Source organism: Oreochromis aureus, linkage group 19 (assembly GCF_013358895.1).
Source record: "Oreochromis aureus strain Israel breed Guangdong linkage group 19, ZZ_aureus, whole genome shotgun sequence".
NCBI classification, from domain to species: domain Eukaryota; kingdom Metazoa; phylum Chordata; class Actinopteri; order Cichliformes; family Cichlidae; genus Oreochromis; species Oreochromis aureus.
The window spans coordinates 10,244,632-10,263,699 of NC_052960.1; the positions used below are offsets into that span (position 1 = coordinate 10,244,632).

At 41.4% G+C, this 19,068-nt stretch overlaps 1 protein-coding gene across 3 annotated transcripts; it reads left to right on the forward strand.

Moving 5' to 3' along the window:
- The first annotated feature begins 1,575 nt into the window (after positions 1–1,575).
- On the forward strand, positions 1,576–18,817 carry LOC116318165 (guanine nucleotide binding protein (G protein), gamma 2). 3 transcript variants are annotated; one of them, XM_039603572.1, is made up of 5 exons: positions 1,576–1,814; positions 3,821–3,971; positions 11,885–11,961; positions 16,221–16,343; positions 17,890–18,817. In XM_039603572.1, exons 4-5 carry the CDS (start codon positions 16,257–16,259, stop codon positions 18,016–18,018), a joined length of 216 nt encoding a protein of 71 aa, XP_039459506.1. In that variant the 5' UTR covers positions 1,576–1,814; positions 3,821–3,971; positions 11,885–11,961; positions 16,221–16,256; the 3' UTR covers positions 18,019–18,817. The 3 variants fall into 3 exon arrangements, with proteins under 3 accessions (XP_039459506.1, XP_039459507.1, XP_031592971.1); XM_039603573.1 differs by having other exon boundaries at positions 3,884–3,971; XM_031737111.2 differs by lacking the exon at positions 3,821–3,971.
- The last annotated feature ends 251 nt before the right edge of the window (positions 18,818–19,068 follow it).

Consider the following 19,068-nt stretch of genomic DNA (forward strand, 5'->3'; position numbering starts at 1 on the left):
AACAAACAAATACATTTTAGGGAAGCTGTTTATGTTTCTTCCATCTGAAAGAAAAAAACCCCCAAACTATTGGTCAGTTTGATTTTTAAAATCATAAAATGTTAGTGTTGTTATCAGCCTTAAAAGTCTTGTATTGGTCGCAGACTCGGCTCGGATGGCCAGTTTTTATGTTTTTAAGAGTGGCAAACAGATGTTGCCAACGTGGTGCCTCTGCTCAACACTCATATTGTGATTAAAGGGGGGTTTTCCGGTCTCTTCTTTACTCTTTAAATTTTGATTTATCAGCTGTTGAAGGGCATTTTAGTTGTTGTTGGGGTTTATTTGTTTGTTTTTTGGAATAAGTGGTTCAATATATATGAAAAGAGATACTGAGTGTTGCAACTGGCACCAAAACAAGCCAGATCAATTAATGGCTGAACAGGACAGAGGAAACTGGCCTAAAATTCAATTTTTGGGTGAGTAAAGATTGTAATCACCTTAATTCCCTGTTGTCTCTGAATGCACTGAAGTAATTACATGGCACAAAAACTTAATGTATTATATTTACTAGTTAAAAAAAGCCAGACATTCCCTTGGTTGTTTGTCAGAAACTTAGGATGGGTTGTTATGCTGTTAAACGCAGGAGCGGCAAGGAAAGGCATAAAAATAACAACACTAACCAATTACATAGAAAAACAAGCTTATACGAAATCAGATAAATGCAAGCGTACAGTAATTGAAACAGCTATTTTATTCATTAATGCCGATTTTAACATGTTTGTTTATTGTCGATTGTGTATTTGAGTTAAGAATCTGGCTTTCACATCAGGCAGTCGTTTGCTAAGTGCCTTTGCAGCGCAAATAGCAGAAGAGAAAAGAGAAAAAAGTCCCAATCCCACAATAATATAGAACATGGCGCCATCAAGATAATGTGACAAGATATGGTGCAAAGTGCAGCATATTTAAACCATTTCCAGTTGTTGGGGCCTGTTGCGTTAGTGAGATAATGTCAGTTAGGTTTGCCAGTACTAAGGGTAAGAACCAGTTTTTGATTCTAGCCCACTCGCCCAAATTGAGTGTATCCAGCACATGCAGAAAACCTCTGTACTCCCAAATGTACAGCGCACTTTTTGTGTTTTTTGCTCCACATCTGGTGTACGGTTGCTGAAGCGCTCTGGGGTTTTTTTTTTTTTTGTAATCTTTTGATCTTTGGCTTTGCTGTGATATGCAAGTAGACTGATGATTAAACATTTCCGCTGTGGCAAGAAGGCATGTGTCGTGCATGCAATACAGGATGTGATGTTGTTAGATGATGTTTTTGGTTTTTTTTTAGTTATGTAGCCCTCATCAGTAAGGATGCTTTTTTTAAAAGTGCCACTGAAATTTCTCAAGATTTAAATCCAGACTGTCGGCTGTCCTGGTATGCATCTGTTTATTGCAGCTGTTTAGAGAGACACTCAAGGCTTTTCCTGTGGACCTCTGAGAGGCGGAGGAAGTGTGTCCTAATAGCAGAAAAGAAAAGACACAAAGAGGGAGGGAGGATGAAGAGGAGGGTAGATTCTTGGAGCCCGAGCGTTTTGCTGAAGGGTGGAGACTCAGAGCAGCAGTGAGGAGGGAGGATCTCAGCGGGAGTAGACACACAGAGAGAGAGGGAGAGAGCGAGAGCGAAAGGCATACAGATAGAGGAGTGTGTGTTGTGAGCGTGGATGTAATCGGCTGCCTCTGTGTGTGTGTGTGACAGAAAGAGATCAGCAGAAGGCAGAACGTGTGGATGCTACTCCACATGACTGGCTGCATTTGGATTCACGGAAGGAGAGCACACAACCACAGTAAAGGTAGGCTGAATTTTTATTTACATTTTTGCTTCCTGTCATTTATTTATTTTTTGCAATTTGGTGGCATATGGGTTAATCGCATCTGAAACAGGGTGTGTTCCAGAGGAGGGGGGGGGGGGGGGTTACATATCCATGATGTCTTTTTTGTCAGCACTCGAGGGGTGAGATTGATGCTGCTGGCTGGTTTACGTCATGGAATCCCCTCCTCCCTCTAAAATCACTAAAAAGCTCCTTCCTCAGAGGTGAGCCGCTGTTTAATATCGAAGATATTAATATCGAAGATATTAAACAGCGAAAGAAAACAGGAGAGTGGGCTTTCTTCCTTGCTTTTCTTATTCCTCACTCCTCCTTCTTGCCTCAGGATTGGGCAGATCTTATAATGTGGGGCCAGAGGAATTAAGGGCATCTGTTTCAGGGGATATTTGCCTGAGCAGAAGGGATGGAAAAGGCAAAGAAAGAGGTGGATGAAAAGCAGGGAGGGGGTGGTTGGCAGGAAGAGATGCAAAAGACGGAAGCAGCCGAAAGTTATCCCAGAAGCTTTTCGTGAGGCTTCCTAGCCCTCCATTGAGGAAAGGAAAAAGGAGCTGACAACACACAAGCTGGATGTAGTGGTTGTATCAGGCAGATGGCTGAGGGAGAAGGAGGGAGGGAGGAGGTGGAGGGGGTGGTGGTGGATGTTTTTTTATGTAGCTTACAGACTATATAGTTGCTGACAGCAGCACACATTCAAAAGAAAAGCAAGAAAACAAACACAGATGCGCTGTTTTTCCCCGATCTTAGCCCGTCACACAAAGGCATCGTCATGCACAGCTCACGTTAAATCACCCAATCATGTGCATGCAATTGTGTTACATATCCAGGCCTATTACAAATGCACACTGCGAGCTGGAATTACGCAAGAGCTCGCGTCCAGGCGGGTCGTACTGTACCTCAAAGAGGAACTGCTCCGAGGCCACATTTTCAGCTGCATCGATGTTGAGACTAAAAGAGCGGCTCACAATGCCTCACAAAACCTTGAGTGTTTTCCAGAACCCCAGTGCCGAGTGTTTAAATAGAAAGCGAAGGGAGTAAGGGAGGAATCACTGAAAAAGAGTAAGGGGAACCGAGCGGTGTACGCCTTGTTGAGCACGGTGACCTCTCCCTGCTCCTTTCGCAACCTCCACCGAAAAATGATTCTGTTTCAGGGTAAAGTGAGAAACTACGGTTAACCTTGACATCTGTGTGTCAGTTTCCTTATTTAAGATGTGAGCTGAAGTAACTTCATAGGAAAAGCAAACATGAGGTGGGGATTATGTTGAATTAAAGGCTTTGACCTTTGTACTCAAAGCGGTTGTTTGCTTCTCACAGTGTTGATTTTGGTTTTTAAGCTCATTCGACTGTGCTGTGTTCTCAGCTGTCGTTTAGGGAAAGCGGAAATCAAGTCTGGAATCTTTGAAACAAAGCTCAAGCCAAGTCACTAGACTTTAATTGGTTTTTTTACAGTCTAAACTCAAGACCTAATTTTTACAGTTAAAGCCCCATCTGCATATAAAGAGAAATGTCCACCATGCGTAGCTGTGCAGCGGGCAGCCGGTCGATACGGTCAACTAACTGCCTGAAAACAGAGTAGTTTGAGTTGTTATGTCTTCATTGTCCACTGCTAATTGTTATTTTGCTTATAGTCACTTTCACTGACTTGTGGTCCCCCTTTAGATTTAGATTTCCCCCTCTTGACTGGGACGATATAACTTTAACCCTCTTAAAGTACGCCTCTAGACAACAAGGGCAAAGTATAAGTTGTGGGGAAAGTATTCAGAGTCAAGTCACATAGCTGTCACACACTTTTGTGGCATTGTCGTGCCGCTGCTGCCATTGGGGAGCGCTATTTCCATGGATTTGTGGTTGGGTGGGTGGCAGATGTCACATATCCACCCTAGCGCAGGATAGCGCAGCCTGAATTTTCCCAGCAGACCACTGATTCCAATGAGAAAACCATTGTTATTTACATTTGTATTTTTGTGAATTAGGTGTGAGCCAGATCTACCAGAGGCAAGTCTTATCCAATCCAACTCAAATCCTCGACTTTCAAGTTCACAGGAGCAGTTTTTAGGTCTCCAGGAGCAAATCCAGCAAAAGCTAAAGCCATGGCAGAGGTCACTGCAGGAGGAAAAGTCTCAGGTCTGTCATCTCTCATAGCTGTCATATAAGTTTAAAGTCTCTCCTAACTGGTTAATCTCACAGAGACGTGTTTAAATAAAATTTACAGCAAGTCTGACTCGAGTCCAAATCAATCAGAAGTGTTCAGTTTCCAGGCTTTTAGTTTGTAAAAGCTGATCAGAAAGACCAGAAGGACAGTGAAGGCCAGTGAGCGTCTGTGATGGTCCCTCAGCAGAATCCACACAAGCCCGGATGTTTGTAATATTGGTAACAGCCCAGGAATCTGGCTGTGTTATTCTCTTGCATGCTGATTAATTCCAGAGGAAAAATGTGTTTGTGCTGCCATGAGTGAGGGCAAAACTCCTTCAGATTCCCGTCAATGAAATCACGGAGAAGAGAAACTGACGTACACAAAAGATTCGACCACACAGTCTAATTCCTAGTATAATTTAGAGTGGGTAAAAGTGATTACCCCCGAAAACCTTCACAAAAATCAGCAGCATTATTTGGCTGATGACTTGGTCCACTTGGTCACTGCTTCAATCTGAAGCAGTGACCAAGTGGACCTTGGCTGTTTGATTTAATAAACATAAAAGACCATATTTGCACTCCCTGGAGCAAAAGAAGCCCCCTCCCTGCTGCCTTCTTGACTCCCAGCGGATGCATCATTTCCTGGGCCACTGCTTTCTCCCCTCCCCCCTCAGGGACCTAGATTACCCCCAGTACACATATATACAGTATATGTACACACACACAGCCTCTGAGATGGTAAGATGGGCGGGGCGTCCTGGGGGTGGCACAGATGTCCAGGCTCATTGAATGATCGTGGGTGGTGGTGGTCTGACCGGGAGGAAGTGGCATGAGGAGGGAGCACGAAGCAGCTAATACGTGCCAAAATTAAAACAATGCTGGGGGAAAAATAAGCCTGATGATCATCATCATCATCGTCATCATGAATATTTATTTCACTTGACACAGATTCTAAAAACGGTTTTTGTGACTGAATCAATAAAACAGATTTACAGCTGCGTGCTTGCTAGGCCTTTAAATGGTTAAATGATTAAATTAGCAGCTAAAATGTTTTAATCTTACATGTTTTTGTTTTTAAATGATGAAGATTTGAAAGAAACATTTGGATCCTTTTCTATTTCTTAGTGAATTCACTATACAGTGCTATATTAAAAAAGCAATGGCTTTAGAGATATTGAATGGGGATTGTGTATTTTTCATAAATCATGAATGAAACGCAACCACAAGCCTCCCTCCCACACACGATATAGATCCACAGCACTGAGGTGCTCTTTTAGTACTAAATACGCAACTCTGGTGGCTCACATGAGATTTTCCCGTAATGTTTTCACACGTTTCTCAGTCAGTGCATGTTCAGTTAGCTAGTACAGATATTAACTTGCACTATGTTTTCATTTCTTTGTGTTTTCAGGCTTATCAGTGAAGGATAGGCATCTTGAATGGGCCGTTTTGTGATCAAACCTCCAAATGTTCTTTATTTCTTCTACTAATATGATGCTATGTGTTGAGATCCCACTCAGAGCCCAGTATAACTGAAGACTGTGATGGAGAAGGGCATTCAGCTGTCGCACTCAGCATCATTTCCACAGACAGTTATGACCTGACAGTTCAGCTCTCTGTGTCTCATCGGTTCGTCTTTGCGTGCAGAGGGAGGGGCGTCCTTTCTCCTGTTCAAGGACAGGGATCCGTGCTAAATTACAGTCAACAGTCAATATCTTCCTGATTGTGTTCATTAATAATTCCGGAGGTCAGTTTTATGTTTCTGTACTTCTCCTTGTTGCGGTCAAAGCCACTCTGGAAGAAGGTATTGCTACCACATCCTCTCTTTCATCTTCCCGACAAACTTTATTTCCAGCTTTTATTTGCTTTTCTCTCTCTTTCTTGGTGTCCTCTAGTATCTGTTTACACTTCTGCAAATCTTTCTTTAGCTGAGTGTGCCCTTTGCCGTCTTTAGTTCCCCAGTGACATCGCAGCTCAGTGTCCTATGACGCATTGAGGATGGTACAGTTACTCAGTCATACTATGAGAGTCAGATGACTGAAGTTTTTGCACACTTATTCTTTTGCACACTCACACAAGGCTACAGAAATAAATGGAAAAACTGAATTGTTAAAAAATCCGCAGCCAGGTTTAGGATTGGTTTTGTTTGGTAGGAAAGCATGAAATACTGACTCAATGGGAAGGATTGCAAATACTTCTCTAAGGTTGCTACGAGCTAACCTTGATTAATATGAAAAGAAATAACATTTTATTGCATACCGCCATTTGTAGCGAGCTATACAGATAGTTTTTTGTAGGATGCAATATGCCAGGGAGGATAGGGTGGATTTCGGCCCTCTGGCTTACATGTCCCTGCATTGGGCGGCACATAGTTAACCAGGACGGCACAGAAAACCCTGTGTAACTTCTTGGTTGCTAGTCGTCATCGAAGTTTGTATGGATGACACCAACTTGTCTGCAAACACTAGCAAAATACTTGCCAAGAGGTAGTGAAACTGAAAGGCTCAACCTATTACACTTCAAAGTGAAAGCTCTGCCTTTTAAAATGTCTTGGCTAAAGCAACACGTTGAAGGTGAACGTTCTCCCTTCACTGCAGCTCAGAGAGTAAATGGCAAGTGTTTACAGACAAGTCTGCATCTTTCGTGCAGACAAGTGCGGCAATCTGCTAATGACCAGAGCAATCAGAAGGAGGTTTTTGATGCAGAACCCTCTTTTCACTTGGCAACAGCCAACAAAGTCCAGCAATCACTCATGAACTCGTTGGGGAATATACATTTGCAGCCCGTTCTCACTCCCGAGGTGTAATATAATGACAATTTGTCAAGTCTCACAGCGTTCCTGAGGAACGTGAAAGGAGACCGTAGGACCTGTTGACATTTTTCACCCTCTGGTCTCTAGGCCTTAAGAACCCAAATTTGCCAGTTTGAAAAAGGCAAAATTAAATGACAATTTGTCTACTAGGGAAGAGAAACTTTTACTTTTTTTTGAAGAAAAACTACAAAAAAAGAACTTTTCTTCAGAAATAACCAAGAATTTGCAGAAATCTGCTGGTTTTATGAGTGTAACTTAAATATAACAGCAACAATAAGTAAGGGGGCTTTGACAAAGGTGTGCTGTTTGCATTCTTGTAAAGACAGGCCTTAAGAGACCTTCAAATGAGCTCTGAGCAGGGGTTACTTCCTGCCTTCTTGCTGTCCCTGCAGACCCTTGCAGGTTAATCACTGACTCTCCAGGGTCCAGATGGCTGAGCCAGGGACACATTTTTAATTACCACGCTCTGATTTCACACCCTAGGCATCACAGAGGACAGAACACTCCCTGCCTCGCTGCTTAAATTTCTCTCTTTGGATGGTGTAGGGAATAAAAGACAGGATAAATAAGGTATGCACTACAGAAGTGAGAGGAGTTGGAAAAAAGGAAGGAGAACTGAGCCGAGAGCCAGCCTGTGTGGGAGTACGTAAGAGATCGTCACTCTCGACAGGCCAGGAATTATATTTTCCTCACCAGGATGTTTCCTGCGGCGCTTAATCACCCTTTAAGTCAGCGACACCCAGAGTCGAGCAGCAACTATAATCACATCTATGGAGGGCCTCGTCACGAACACAGACCCCCCGAAAGCCTGTAGGAAGAGGTTCAAAAAAGCTCCAAATGTCAGGGGAAGGATGGCAGAAGGGGTTAGATTGATTCGGTGGTGTTGGCAGCAGGACAGAGCATGCTGGGGGTGGTTCTGTCATATCACTGAACACCTGTCTGCCATACAGGGAGGGACGGGAAGCAGAAGGCTGGAACAAAGGAGAGAAATGGATCACCACTCACATGTTGCATTTGTTTTTCCCCGCTCGCCACAGTTTAGCTAGAAATGCTTTACTGGTCTAAAAGTAGGGAATGATATTCCCAAGTATTAAGATAAAAAAAACAAATTCCTTGGACTTAAGTATTTTAACACCCTTTGTCTCTCATCCACTGATCTCGCTGCTGCTTTGCGAGATTAATATGACAACACAATCTGTTCACCAGGAAATCAAATTCAGCAACTTTATTCTTTTCTTTTTTAAGAATGGCTGGCTTTCCTGACTTTCCCACAGCATAAAGTGAATTAAAATAAGCAGGAAATTACTAAAGTTAGTGCAGCCATTACTATAAAAAAGCTGCTTTTTCTCTTTTCTACAGTAAATGAGATGAGTGCTTATTTTCAAACTCACAAGAAGTGTTTGTTTTCCCACAGAATCTGTTTGATTTGATAGAGTTCTACTTCCTGATGTAACCCCATCTGGGTGGGATCAAACCAGCTACCTTTTCAGTTACCATGCAAGTATGTTAACTACCACACCATTAGAGGCACTTGACTAAAATGGCAACATTATATGGCTGGAAAAGTAGTCTAAAATATGCGCTAATGTTGTTTGAAGCGTGTTTTTGCTCCCACACTTTTAAAAGTTTAGCGTAACCTCCAGATCCGACAGGCGAAGCACATTCAGAAGCGCCTTAAACCTGCATTCTCTTAATGGGCAACAGGGGGCGACTCTTCTGGTTGCAAAAATAAGTCTAATTGTAGAGAAGTCTATTAGAAAAATAGTGCTTCTCACTGCAGTCTCAGTATCTAAGTAAAACTAAACTCAGCATAATTTGTTAACCCCTTTTAAAGTACAGAGGATAAACTTGGGTCTCCTTTAGGAGATGGTTTTCCTGTAACTTGAACTTACTTACTTGTACTTAAGACACTAAGGAGTCATTTTTTCCTGAGTAAATACATTTTGTTTCAAGCCCGCTTTTTTCTGGGCAAAATGAGCATCCCAGTGAATAACTGGCTAGCTAGCAAACTTTAAGGTTTGGAGGGTAGCAGACTGCTGAATTAGTTGTTTAATTTCTTGCAAATTCAGTGTTTACCGATGCAGCATTATAAAACTTTATCGATCGAGTCATATTGCTCTCGATCCCCGCAGCAGCCTACAGAAGATGATTTCTGGAAAGTTCCCGGATGTAAAAGCGATTCCTTTGATTGACAAGCCGGATATTTCTGTGAGCAAACATGTGTTCTATACAAATAAAACTTATGATGACACAGTCGCATGTTACTAGTCACGTGACTCTGCCATTGTGTAATGTCAATAACAGTTATTAGTTAGAATAACTGGGTGATACACACAGCAAATAAATTCACAGGCCAGTTCATTGGGTACACCTGTTCAACTGCTCCATAATGCAAACATTTAATCAGTCAATCACATGGCAGCAACTTAATGCATTGAGGCGTGTAGACATGGTTGAGATGATGACGTGCAAGCTGAGCATCAGAACGAGGAAGAAAGATGATTTTTGTATCTTTGAACATGAGCTGGTCTGAGTATTTTAGAAACTGCTGCTCTACTGGGATTTTCCCACACAACCATCCATCTCTGAGTTTACAGAAAGTGATCCAAAAAAAGAAAATATTCAGTGAGCAGAAGTTCACTGGGCAAAAATGCCTTGTTGGTCTCAGAGGTCAGAGGAGAATGGCCAGACTACTTTGAGCTGATAGCAAGGCAACAGGTACTGTTTGCATCTCTGAATGCAAAACACATGAACGTTGAAGCAGACGTACTACAGCAGAGCACACTAAGTGCCACTCCTGTCAGCTAAGAATAGAAAAATAAGGCTACAGTTTGCACAGGCTGACTAAAATTGGATGATGGATGACTGGAAAAATATCGCCTGGTCTGAAGAGTCTTCATTTCTCCTACAATATTCAGATGGTAGAATTTGGCATAAACAAGATGAAAACGTGGATTCGTTCTGCTTTATATCAGCAGTTCAGGCTGTTGGTGGTGGCCCTGGTAGCTTGAACCATGGGGAACATTTTCTTGGCACACTTTGGACTGCTGCTCTGAATGTGCAGCAGCATTTGACTTTTTTAGTGGAGTATCAAAAAAACATTTTCTTTGCAATCAAGAGCTAAATAAAATTTCCCATTAAGAGATTTTACAAGACCATCCCGCTACACACTTCACACCTGCTACAGCTCTCCTGCTGCTAGTTTAAGAGTCACTGCGCAGATGAAATTATTATAGACGCTTGGATAACACAGTGTAACAATGTAGATTAATGGCACCAGTGAATCTGGAGGGGCTACAGTGAACTCCAAGACTGCAAGAGTCCTTTTCTTTTTGCTTGTTATTTAAACTCTAAGCAGCTTCAGCATTGCTAAAATACTTTGGCTCAGGGATCCTGCAGCTGTTGGCAAGGTTTTGTTAATGGATTCCTCATTGTAACGTTGCTTTAATGTTGTGCGCTGTGCTACCATGATTTATGATGGCAGGAATTCCCGTCCTCTGCAGATCTGCTCATGCAGGATAATTGGCCCATTTATCAGAACCGAGATGCAGAGTCACAGATGCATTAAAGAATGAATCTGAACGGCCAGAAGAAGAAAGAACAGGCTGATAGAGAGAAAGTTAGGGTCAGCACCCACTGAAGACTTAAAGGAAGAGATGGACATTTTTAGAAGTGTCATTATTTGTGGTTTTGCTGAGAGCTAGATGGGAGAGCTGATAGCACTGTTCCTTTGTTTAGCGTAAAGACTGCAAATGGGGACAAATAGCTAGGCTACTTCTGTTCTACCAGCACATCTAAATCTCACTACACAGCACTTTATATTCTATATGTCTTCCTGAAAGCCTGTAAAACGTCTTTATGCTAAGCTAGGGTAAACAGCTGATCTCTGTTGTACATATTTATTGCACAGACAGAAGAACGATCAGCCTTCTTATCGTGCTGAAAACCTGTTAAGTTTAGTCTGAGGATTAGTATGTTTGCAACAGAGGTAGCTGTTTCCAAGTTAAGGGACCAGCATAGTTCATGGAACAACATGGTTCATGGAACTGGTCTGGGGGAAAGCAAAGTTATAACATACAAAAGGCTAAAGTGAAATCAAGTGTTTAAAACAATAAAAACTGTCCACTGTAGCTATTTTCTGTGCTTCTTTAATGTTTTTTTTTCCACCCTGCTCCCTCTGTGTTGTGAACTCCACTGCAATTCCTTTCCTGTTCTGGGCAACTTTACAAAATCAGCACTTGAGTTACGCACAGAGTCATCTCAGTCAGGCTACCCAGTGTTGGTTTTTATGGAGGACCACATGCAAGCATGTCATGCATAGGTTGTCTACCCATAAACCCTCACTCTGCATAGCAAATCACCTACGCAAATGACACAAATGCAATATCACAAATGCCAAATTATCCACATTATACTATGGAATACCTTGAAGGAATTTCCTCAATTTTGGCACACACTTTGACATTGATTTAAGGTGAATTTACTCAAAAATATGTCACCATTTCACACTAATGTCTGATAGATTAAAATGATGACAAAGTCCCATATCTCTCAGGACAGTTGGTGACATCCTTCATGGCACGCAATTTTATGAGCCTGGACAGACTCGTAAAAGTTTGACTTGTGCTTATAATTAAGGATCTGGCTACAAAATAGTCACACATTTAACCCCTCCAACACTAAACTTGGGATCAACCAATGGGATCAAATATTAACTGATGAGTTTTGGTGGCGCTACAGGCAGATTATGTTACCTTGTTCCCGCCCTATCTTTGAGATAGCCTAAATGGCTGTTGTAAAATCATCCTCTCATCTTTCTCTCAAGCATATTTCCTTTAAAAGTATAAATGACTTTGCCTTGTCACTTGTGCTCCACTTGCATATCCATCTGTGGTGCACTGTTTCTCCATCAGTGATTTGTCTTTAGCCCAGTTTGTAAGAGCTATCTGTGACATTCTGACACACAGTGATCAGAGGACAGAGGCTACACAGACATGCCTTGGCGTAATTTATCTGGAATGTGGGATTGAAAGCATGCAGAGCTCTGATTCTGATTCTCACTCCCCTTCTCTTTCCTTCTCCTTGTTTGCAGAGAGTGTGGCAGACACAAACTGCTGACTGAACTGCAGACGCGCACCAGGGCAGAGCGCGGAGGAGTAAGTAGACAAGGTACGTCCAGGCGAGAGGAAGAAGGTTGACGAGAAAAGACGAATGGCGACATCTTTCTCAATCTTGTGGCATGAGGGCACGGTGATGACACAGCCCTCTTGCTGCAACTGCAAAGAGTTTGTGAACTAATCGTGACAGCTGCCATAAAGTTGTCGACAGCTTACACGGTTAAGGCCTCTGTCCATTTGAATGCATTATTTATCAGTGTCACACTTATCGGGATGATGACACCAGATGCAACATCTCAGAATGGCATTTTAAGCAGCTAGCAGAAAGGAAAGGAAAGTAGGTTGGAAGGAAGGAAGGAAGGAAAAGTGTGCATCTGCTACATGTCACCATCACCCCGCCCTCCTTTAGCAGATATGAAAATGTCAGGGTGGCATTTTCGCACGCTCCAACAGTAATGAACAGGAAAGTGACCTTGCAGCCTCAGGGACAGCTCTGCCCAATTGCTGCTTACTTTTTTGTTTTTCTATTTTTTTTCCACATTCATGCTTTAACTTTAGTGTCATTTGGAGAAGTTTTTGCCATTTTTAGCCATGAAAGCAATGTAGCTTTTTTGGTTCATCCCTTAGCAATGTGTTAAATTAACATTGATGAGATGAAATATAGTCCTGTGATTAATTAACTACACCCTTACTGCTTCCTAATGAATAAAGAGCTCTTAATTAATTCAATCATTACTTAATTGATCATCATCAATTCGGAACGCCTTTAAAATCAGCATTTTGATAGTTTGCTAGTCTTGAGCATTTAGGTGCATGTTAATATGATACTACAATCCTTCCCAGGAGTCAACATTCCTGCAAAGGTCATGCTGTGCAATCCTCGGAAAAACCCGAGAGCTACGTCTCAGACTCTACAGGCCTCAGTTAACATGTTAAATGTTGAAGTTCATGAAAGTGCAATTAGAAAAAGACAAGTATGTCTATAAAAAGACAACAACCAAGGTACTTGCAGTGGACCAGTCAAAGTTCAGACCACAAGCCAGTTGAAATGCTGAGAACTGTGCATCAGCGAGTGCCCACAAACCTCAAAGGACTGAAGCAATAATGTAAAGAAGAGTGAGACAAATATTAAAAGACTTTTAAGGTGCGGAGATGATGTTTACTTCCCGTTAAAGGCGAGTCTACAAGCTTAGTTTCTCACATGACTATATAAAGTCTAGTAAAAAAATTATTTTCCACACGACTGTATACTTTATTTAGCTCTAAAGCAGGGAAATTCCTGCATTACATCTGCCAAAACTGTAAATAACCAGAGTCGCAGTTAATTTATGTGCCGCCTCCATTTCTTTTATTATCATAGAGCTTAGCGGGTAAAATAAAAAGTGAACTTTTTACATTTCTCAAATTTCTGCCTCGTAGTCTCCTCTGTCCTTTTCCCTGTGACCTGAAAATTAAACTCGGAGTGCCATTTGAAGGATGTCCCAGCTACTAAAATGTATCTGGAGGACAAGAGAAGGCCTCCTCTCCACTGGTGTTTTTAGCCTGTATTTATAAAGCAAGCATGGCACACAGATGGAATACGCAAAATACAGAGGGACTCCGGGGACTCTAGGTACGCTATCTCGTCACATTGCGCCATGTGGTGAATTTAATTAAAAGCAGGCCTAATTATAAAAGCTGGCGCGAACACTGTTATGCTCATCATTAGTTGGGCTGTAACGAAACAATTTATGATGCATCTGTGCCAGACATCATATTTAATTGACATGAAGCGCTTAAGCCTCATTGTGCTAAATGCCTGATACCTGCGGTCCCCTCTCCTCGTGTCTCTCCCTCATCTTCTCACATCTCTTCACGTGAACTAAGACACAAGGGGAGGATGCAAGGACGGGAAAAGGATGTAAAAACTGAGAAATTACAAAAGGGGACTTGACTGTAATCATTTAGCTTCTTCCATATTTTGTACAGCGTTTATTCAAAACATCAACTCTCCTTGGCAATTCTACTTAAAATAGGCTATTGTAGCTCTTTTTTTTTGGCATGTGTTAAAATGGAAGACCTACTTTTCTTCACGTATCCCAGAAACCTTACAGAGTGACATTTATCCCTATCAATAGTCTGATGATACGGTGGCCTGTTTTGACGTCTCCCAGGGGTGTTGAAACAATATTGTGGCCTTGATATAAACGACACCAAAGACTAATTTCTGTTCAGCGATCATAACTCTCTGTCCTATTTTTATTTTGGTGAGGGACGAAAACGAAGTTTGCTTTAAGGGCTTTTAAAAAGCTAACAGATTTGATTAGCAACCTCATAATGGATATTGGGGGTTTTTTGGCACACCATGACCCTACAAGGTGACGTTCTCCTCAAACTGAGAACATCCAGGATCCCTCAGCTGCAGTGACTGTAAACCATCGTGTTTATGTTCCACTCCTCGTGCTTTGAGCCTGCTGCAGGCTGTTCTCACGGATCGTCTACACGTTGTCATTTGGTTTGCGCTGACATCGTGCAGAGATGTTCCAGCTTAGGTTAGAGGAGGGGGAAAATGGAAAATGAAAAAGTACTCTTCCTGTCCTGAAAATTTTTAACCTTTGTGTTGATAATTAATCTTCTACATTGTATTGGTTTCAATTTTATTGTTTTAGCTCATGCAAAAATTACAAAAACAAGCCAGTTGGAGCTTCTTGTGCATGATGCTTTAGTTTTTCTCCCATTTATTTTAAGTTTACTCCAAAGATTAAATAGCTTACTGTAGTACTTTTTAATCATGATATTTCTTTTCATCTGTAAACCATTTAAGAACGCTTTAAAGTTAAATTCTCTGCTTCGTTTCAGTACAATCACTCTTTAAAGCATTGCAAATATAACATGGAATTAACCCGTGAACCTGTGCTGAGGAGCAGATGTGCCACCGCAGAGCGTTAATGTTTATGCTTTGCTCCAGCACCTCACTGAGATCAGTGCTGAACCCATGCTGAGTCGTACCACAGCGTGCACAGACGAATAACGAAGGGGGGGCTGCAGCGATGATTGATCGCACACCGAGGATGAAGCCGTTTTGGAGAGCTTGATCCATTTAATCAAAGCAGCTGGAGAAGTCAAGGGAGGCCCTCAGGACACGGTGACAAATGTAAAGAATAAATAGGTGGAGAAACATAATGAAGACGCTGAATAGTTTCATCACATCTAAAGACCTGTGAGCACGTTGAGAAGTATTTTTCACCAATATTTAATCACCCATAGTGGCAAGAAATGTGCTCCTTCAGAGGCGTTCCAGAGAGAACTTGAGGAGCACTGAAGCTTCTCCAAGGAGGCATTTATTATTTGTTTGATCTGCAAGAAGCCCATTAAGCATTTGAACAGTTTTAATCACTCAATACAGTAACTACAGTTGAGAGAAAAAATACGTGTATCTATATTTAAAAAAAATGCTGTCTTCTTGAAGATATTTGAATAAGTAGATATTTCCTGAGGCTCTGTCCATCCATTCTTTAAGTACACCTGCTTTATCCATCAGTACAGCTGGTCTACTGGCTGCCATAGGGCTGTCAAAGGAGAAAAAAAACACCACTCTCACTTGCAGCCAATTTAGAATCACCAGCCAACCTTCCATGCACTGTGAGAGTAAGCAAGACTACCTGCAGATAGAGGTAATATACTCAAACCAAGGGCATGTAAAAAACAGTTTGCACTTAATTTAACATCTTGCAGCTTTTATATGGAGGGAAAGTCCAGTTTCAGCAAGAGTTATGTCTGCTTAAACGGGGCAATAATAGCTTCTGAGGCCAGGTTGCTTACTTTTTCACAGAAGAAATATCCCGTTATGTTGAAAAAAATCAAAAACTTCAAATAAAATGTAGTTAATTTTCATGGCTGCACACCGTGTTTTTCATGAATTGTCCTACATATAAGACAGAGACAGACGCTGTGCTCTTGTGTGACACTGTGACTGAGTATCATCACATATGTTTAAAAGAACCAAAAAATATTGTGCATAATGAGAGCCTTTCCTTTCTGAAACCTCTAATGTTTCTTATCCGTTTATCTTTTTTGAAATTTAGTACCGGACAAAGCGCCACCCCCACACTCCCCTCCCACCTCCTCTGCCTCCCTCTCTTACTGTCAGGGGCTGCCTAGCAACTGACACCATAAATAATATGCTTGTGTCTGTGGTTTGTGTGTTCGTAGGCATGTGATAATAAACAGGGTATCTGTTACTAGCACTCCTCTCTGCATGCCTGTTACACTATATTATAGTGCTCGTCTGAGCTGAAATGTTTGGGATGTTTAAATCTCTTTCTCCTACAGGCAGACAGAGCACGCGAGGCCTGACTGATTGCGCCCATGGCGAGCAATAACACGGCCAGCATCGCACAAGCCAGGAAGCTGGTGGAACAGCTGAAGATGGAAGCCAACATCGACAGGATAAAGGTGGGCTGGCACCTCGTGGTTTATGTTTTTAATTAGTTTTCCATCCGTTAACTTACATGTATTTGTTTACAATTGGGCTTAAAATTTTACAGAGCTAATGAAGGTAAACAATAGCAGTGAATACTTTATTTGCTTTTAATTTTTGTCAATGTATCCAAGTGAAAAGCCTATTAACAACAAACTGTACTTACAAAGGGAGCACCAATCACTGTTACGCTAAAATAAAAACAGACAAACGCAGCTTTCGCACGTGACTTTATTATTATTTTTCAGATTTACAGTACTGTGCAAAACTCTTGAGTGAACTCTCATGTCTTTATATTTTGGTTTTAATGAGCTGGACTTTCACCAACAAGGTGATCCCCAAAGAGCTATTAGCTGAAAACGTGGCGTATCTCAGCATGGTGTGCAGTGTGTCCTTAAAAATGTGAGAAAACGGGATAAGTGGAGGACAAAAAAAGAGGTGGCCTAAAAAACTAGCTACAGCAGATGAGTATATGAAAGTCATGTCCTTAAGAAATAGAGGAAAAAATCACCAAAGTTCTGGAACAGGACCTGAGAGATGTATGAGGAGCTTCCATTTAATAGTCCCTGAAGCCTCATCGGAAATGGTCTCAATTGGAAGGGTGGAATCAAGAAGCCCCAAACACACTGTCATTGCACTAAAAGCATACCTGGATAGAAGAACACACAGTGGAACACTATGAGTCATTGGCAGGCCTCCCCACAGACCTAGAGCTAGATATGAGGTCATCTTGACAGAGAATGGAACAAAAAGCCAGCCAACATCCAAAGAAGAGCTTCGAGTGTCCTTCAAGAAACCTGGAGAACTATTCCTGAAGACTTCTTAAAGACTAGAAAGCTCGCCTAAGAGAGTTCAGGCTGTGTTGTAGCATAAAGGTGGTTGGACAGGTTTTGCATTTATATACTCTACATATACTGTTTCCCATTTTTATTAGAAAACATGAAGAAACTTTTGCACAGTACTATCAGTACAGATGAGTATGGAAGCCCATTTCCACCACTTAAAAAAAAAAAGGATCCATAACTCGAATTTCGAGTTATCTTTCTTGAAATTTTGACTTATTTTCTCGAAATTTCGACGTATTAACTTGAAATTTCAAGAAAATAACTCGTAATTTCGACTTATGGATACTTTTTTTTTTGAGTGGTGGAAACTGGCTTCCATAGATGTGTAAGATCAGAATGATTAGATGATTTATTTGGTTAACTTTCTCCGAAATTTAACATTAGGCATTGCAAGAGCAAGTCACATGATGATGGTGGTAGTTTGTGAGAATTACTGATGAAATAATGTGAGTTTTAAAGTAGTGCTAAGAGGTGAGACTGACTTATAGGTGTTCTTTGGTAAAGCTAAGCTAACCAGGATCTAGCTCCTACATGCTGCTATGCGTTTGCCATCCAGATAAAAGACAAGCATCCACCTTCTCATTTAACTCTTTGAATTAAACTGGACTTGTGTATTTCCACTCTGCGCATGCCAACTTGAACTGATACGCTTGTGTGTGTGTGTTTGTAACTGCAGGTGTCTAAAGCTGCAGCAGACTTGATGTCATACTGCGAAGCTCATGCCAAAGAGGACCCTCTATTGTCACCTGTGCCAGCGTCGGAGAACCCGTTCAGGGAGAAGAAGTTCTTCTGTGCCATCTTGTAAACTTGGCACATCCCTTCAGCAGTCTTCTCAGTGTGGGGACTTTGAACATGGACGTTCAAAACACGTAGAAATCTTCTAGTAGGAGGGCACGGCGATCATTGCCCCCTTTTCTCGAACGGCACCTAAAGAGTGCAAAAATTAAAGTGTAACCATTAAAGCGGTGCAATTGTTTTTGAGGGGGTGTGCGGCATGTTGAAGGGTTCTGCGCTTTTAGATGACACAAAAGGGATGATGAGGAGGAGGAGTGTGATGATAACCACCTAGAGACATGATGGACAAGCAGTCAACCTACCACGTCGTCGGGTTGTGATGTGTAACAACAAAAAAATAGATAAAATGAGAAAAATATGGATGTGGTTCTTTTGGGACTTCCAGATGTTTTGTTCAGTGGTTTGTGGGTTGGTTGAGCTCTGTAGGAAAGCAAAAAAAAACAAAACAGAAAAAGAAAAAAAACTACGCCTACCACTAGACGCCACCTGTATATTGGAATGTTTTTTTTAAGTTGTTTATTTTGTGTTTATTCCAACTTTACCTAAATATCTTTCTATAACTACGTGATTACTGAAGTCTTTTTTTTTAAACACCAACAGGTTAGTGAAAACTTTTTTAATGGGATGTTTGACACATTCGACTCTGTGACTATTTACACCTTTACCTTTCAGAAAATCAGTCTCTGTGTATCAACATCTAGCCTGTCTGGCACATGTGATGCAGTTTGTCTCCTTCAGATACGAATCCTCTTTCTACTATTTGTATGAAATGACTAGCAAGTAAACTGTGCCGTGCTGTGAGTTCTGAATGTTTGTGTTTGTATCATTAACTATTGCATGAAACAGTCAAATGATCTTCTCACTTTCCTTTCATGTGGAGGTTGTATAAAATAGGCAATCTCATTATGGAGGTGACAAAAGTAAATATTAAAACAAGAATGATTCAATGCAGACTCAACGAGGACATCTCTCGATTATACATGATACTGCTAAAAGCATTTTTTAGCAGGCAGTGGATCTGTGAGATTATTTTTTCCACATTGCTTGTAATCGAATATAT

Coding starts and splice junctions, on each gene's coding strand:
- LOC116318165 (XM_039603572.1), top strand. CDS start 16,257: ATGGCGAGCAATAACACGGCCAGCATCGCACAAGCCAGGAAGCTGGTG. Junction 16,344..17,889: donor CCAACATCGACAGGATAAAG/GTGGGCTGGCAC, acceptor TTGTAACTGCAG/GTGTCTAAAGCTGCAGCAGA.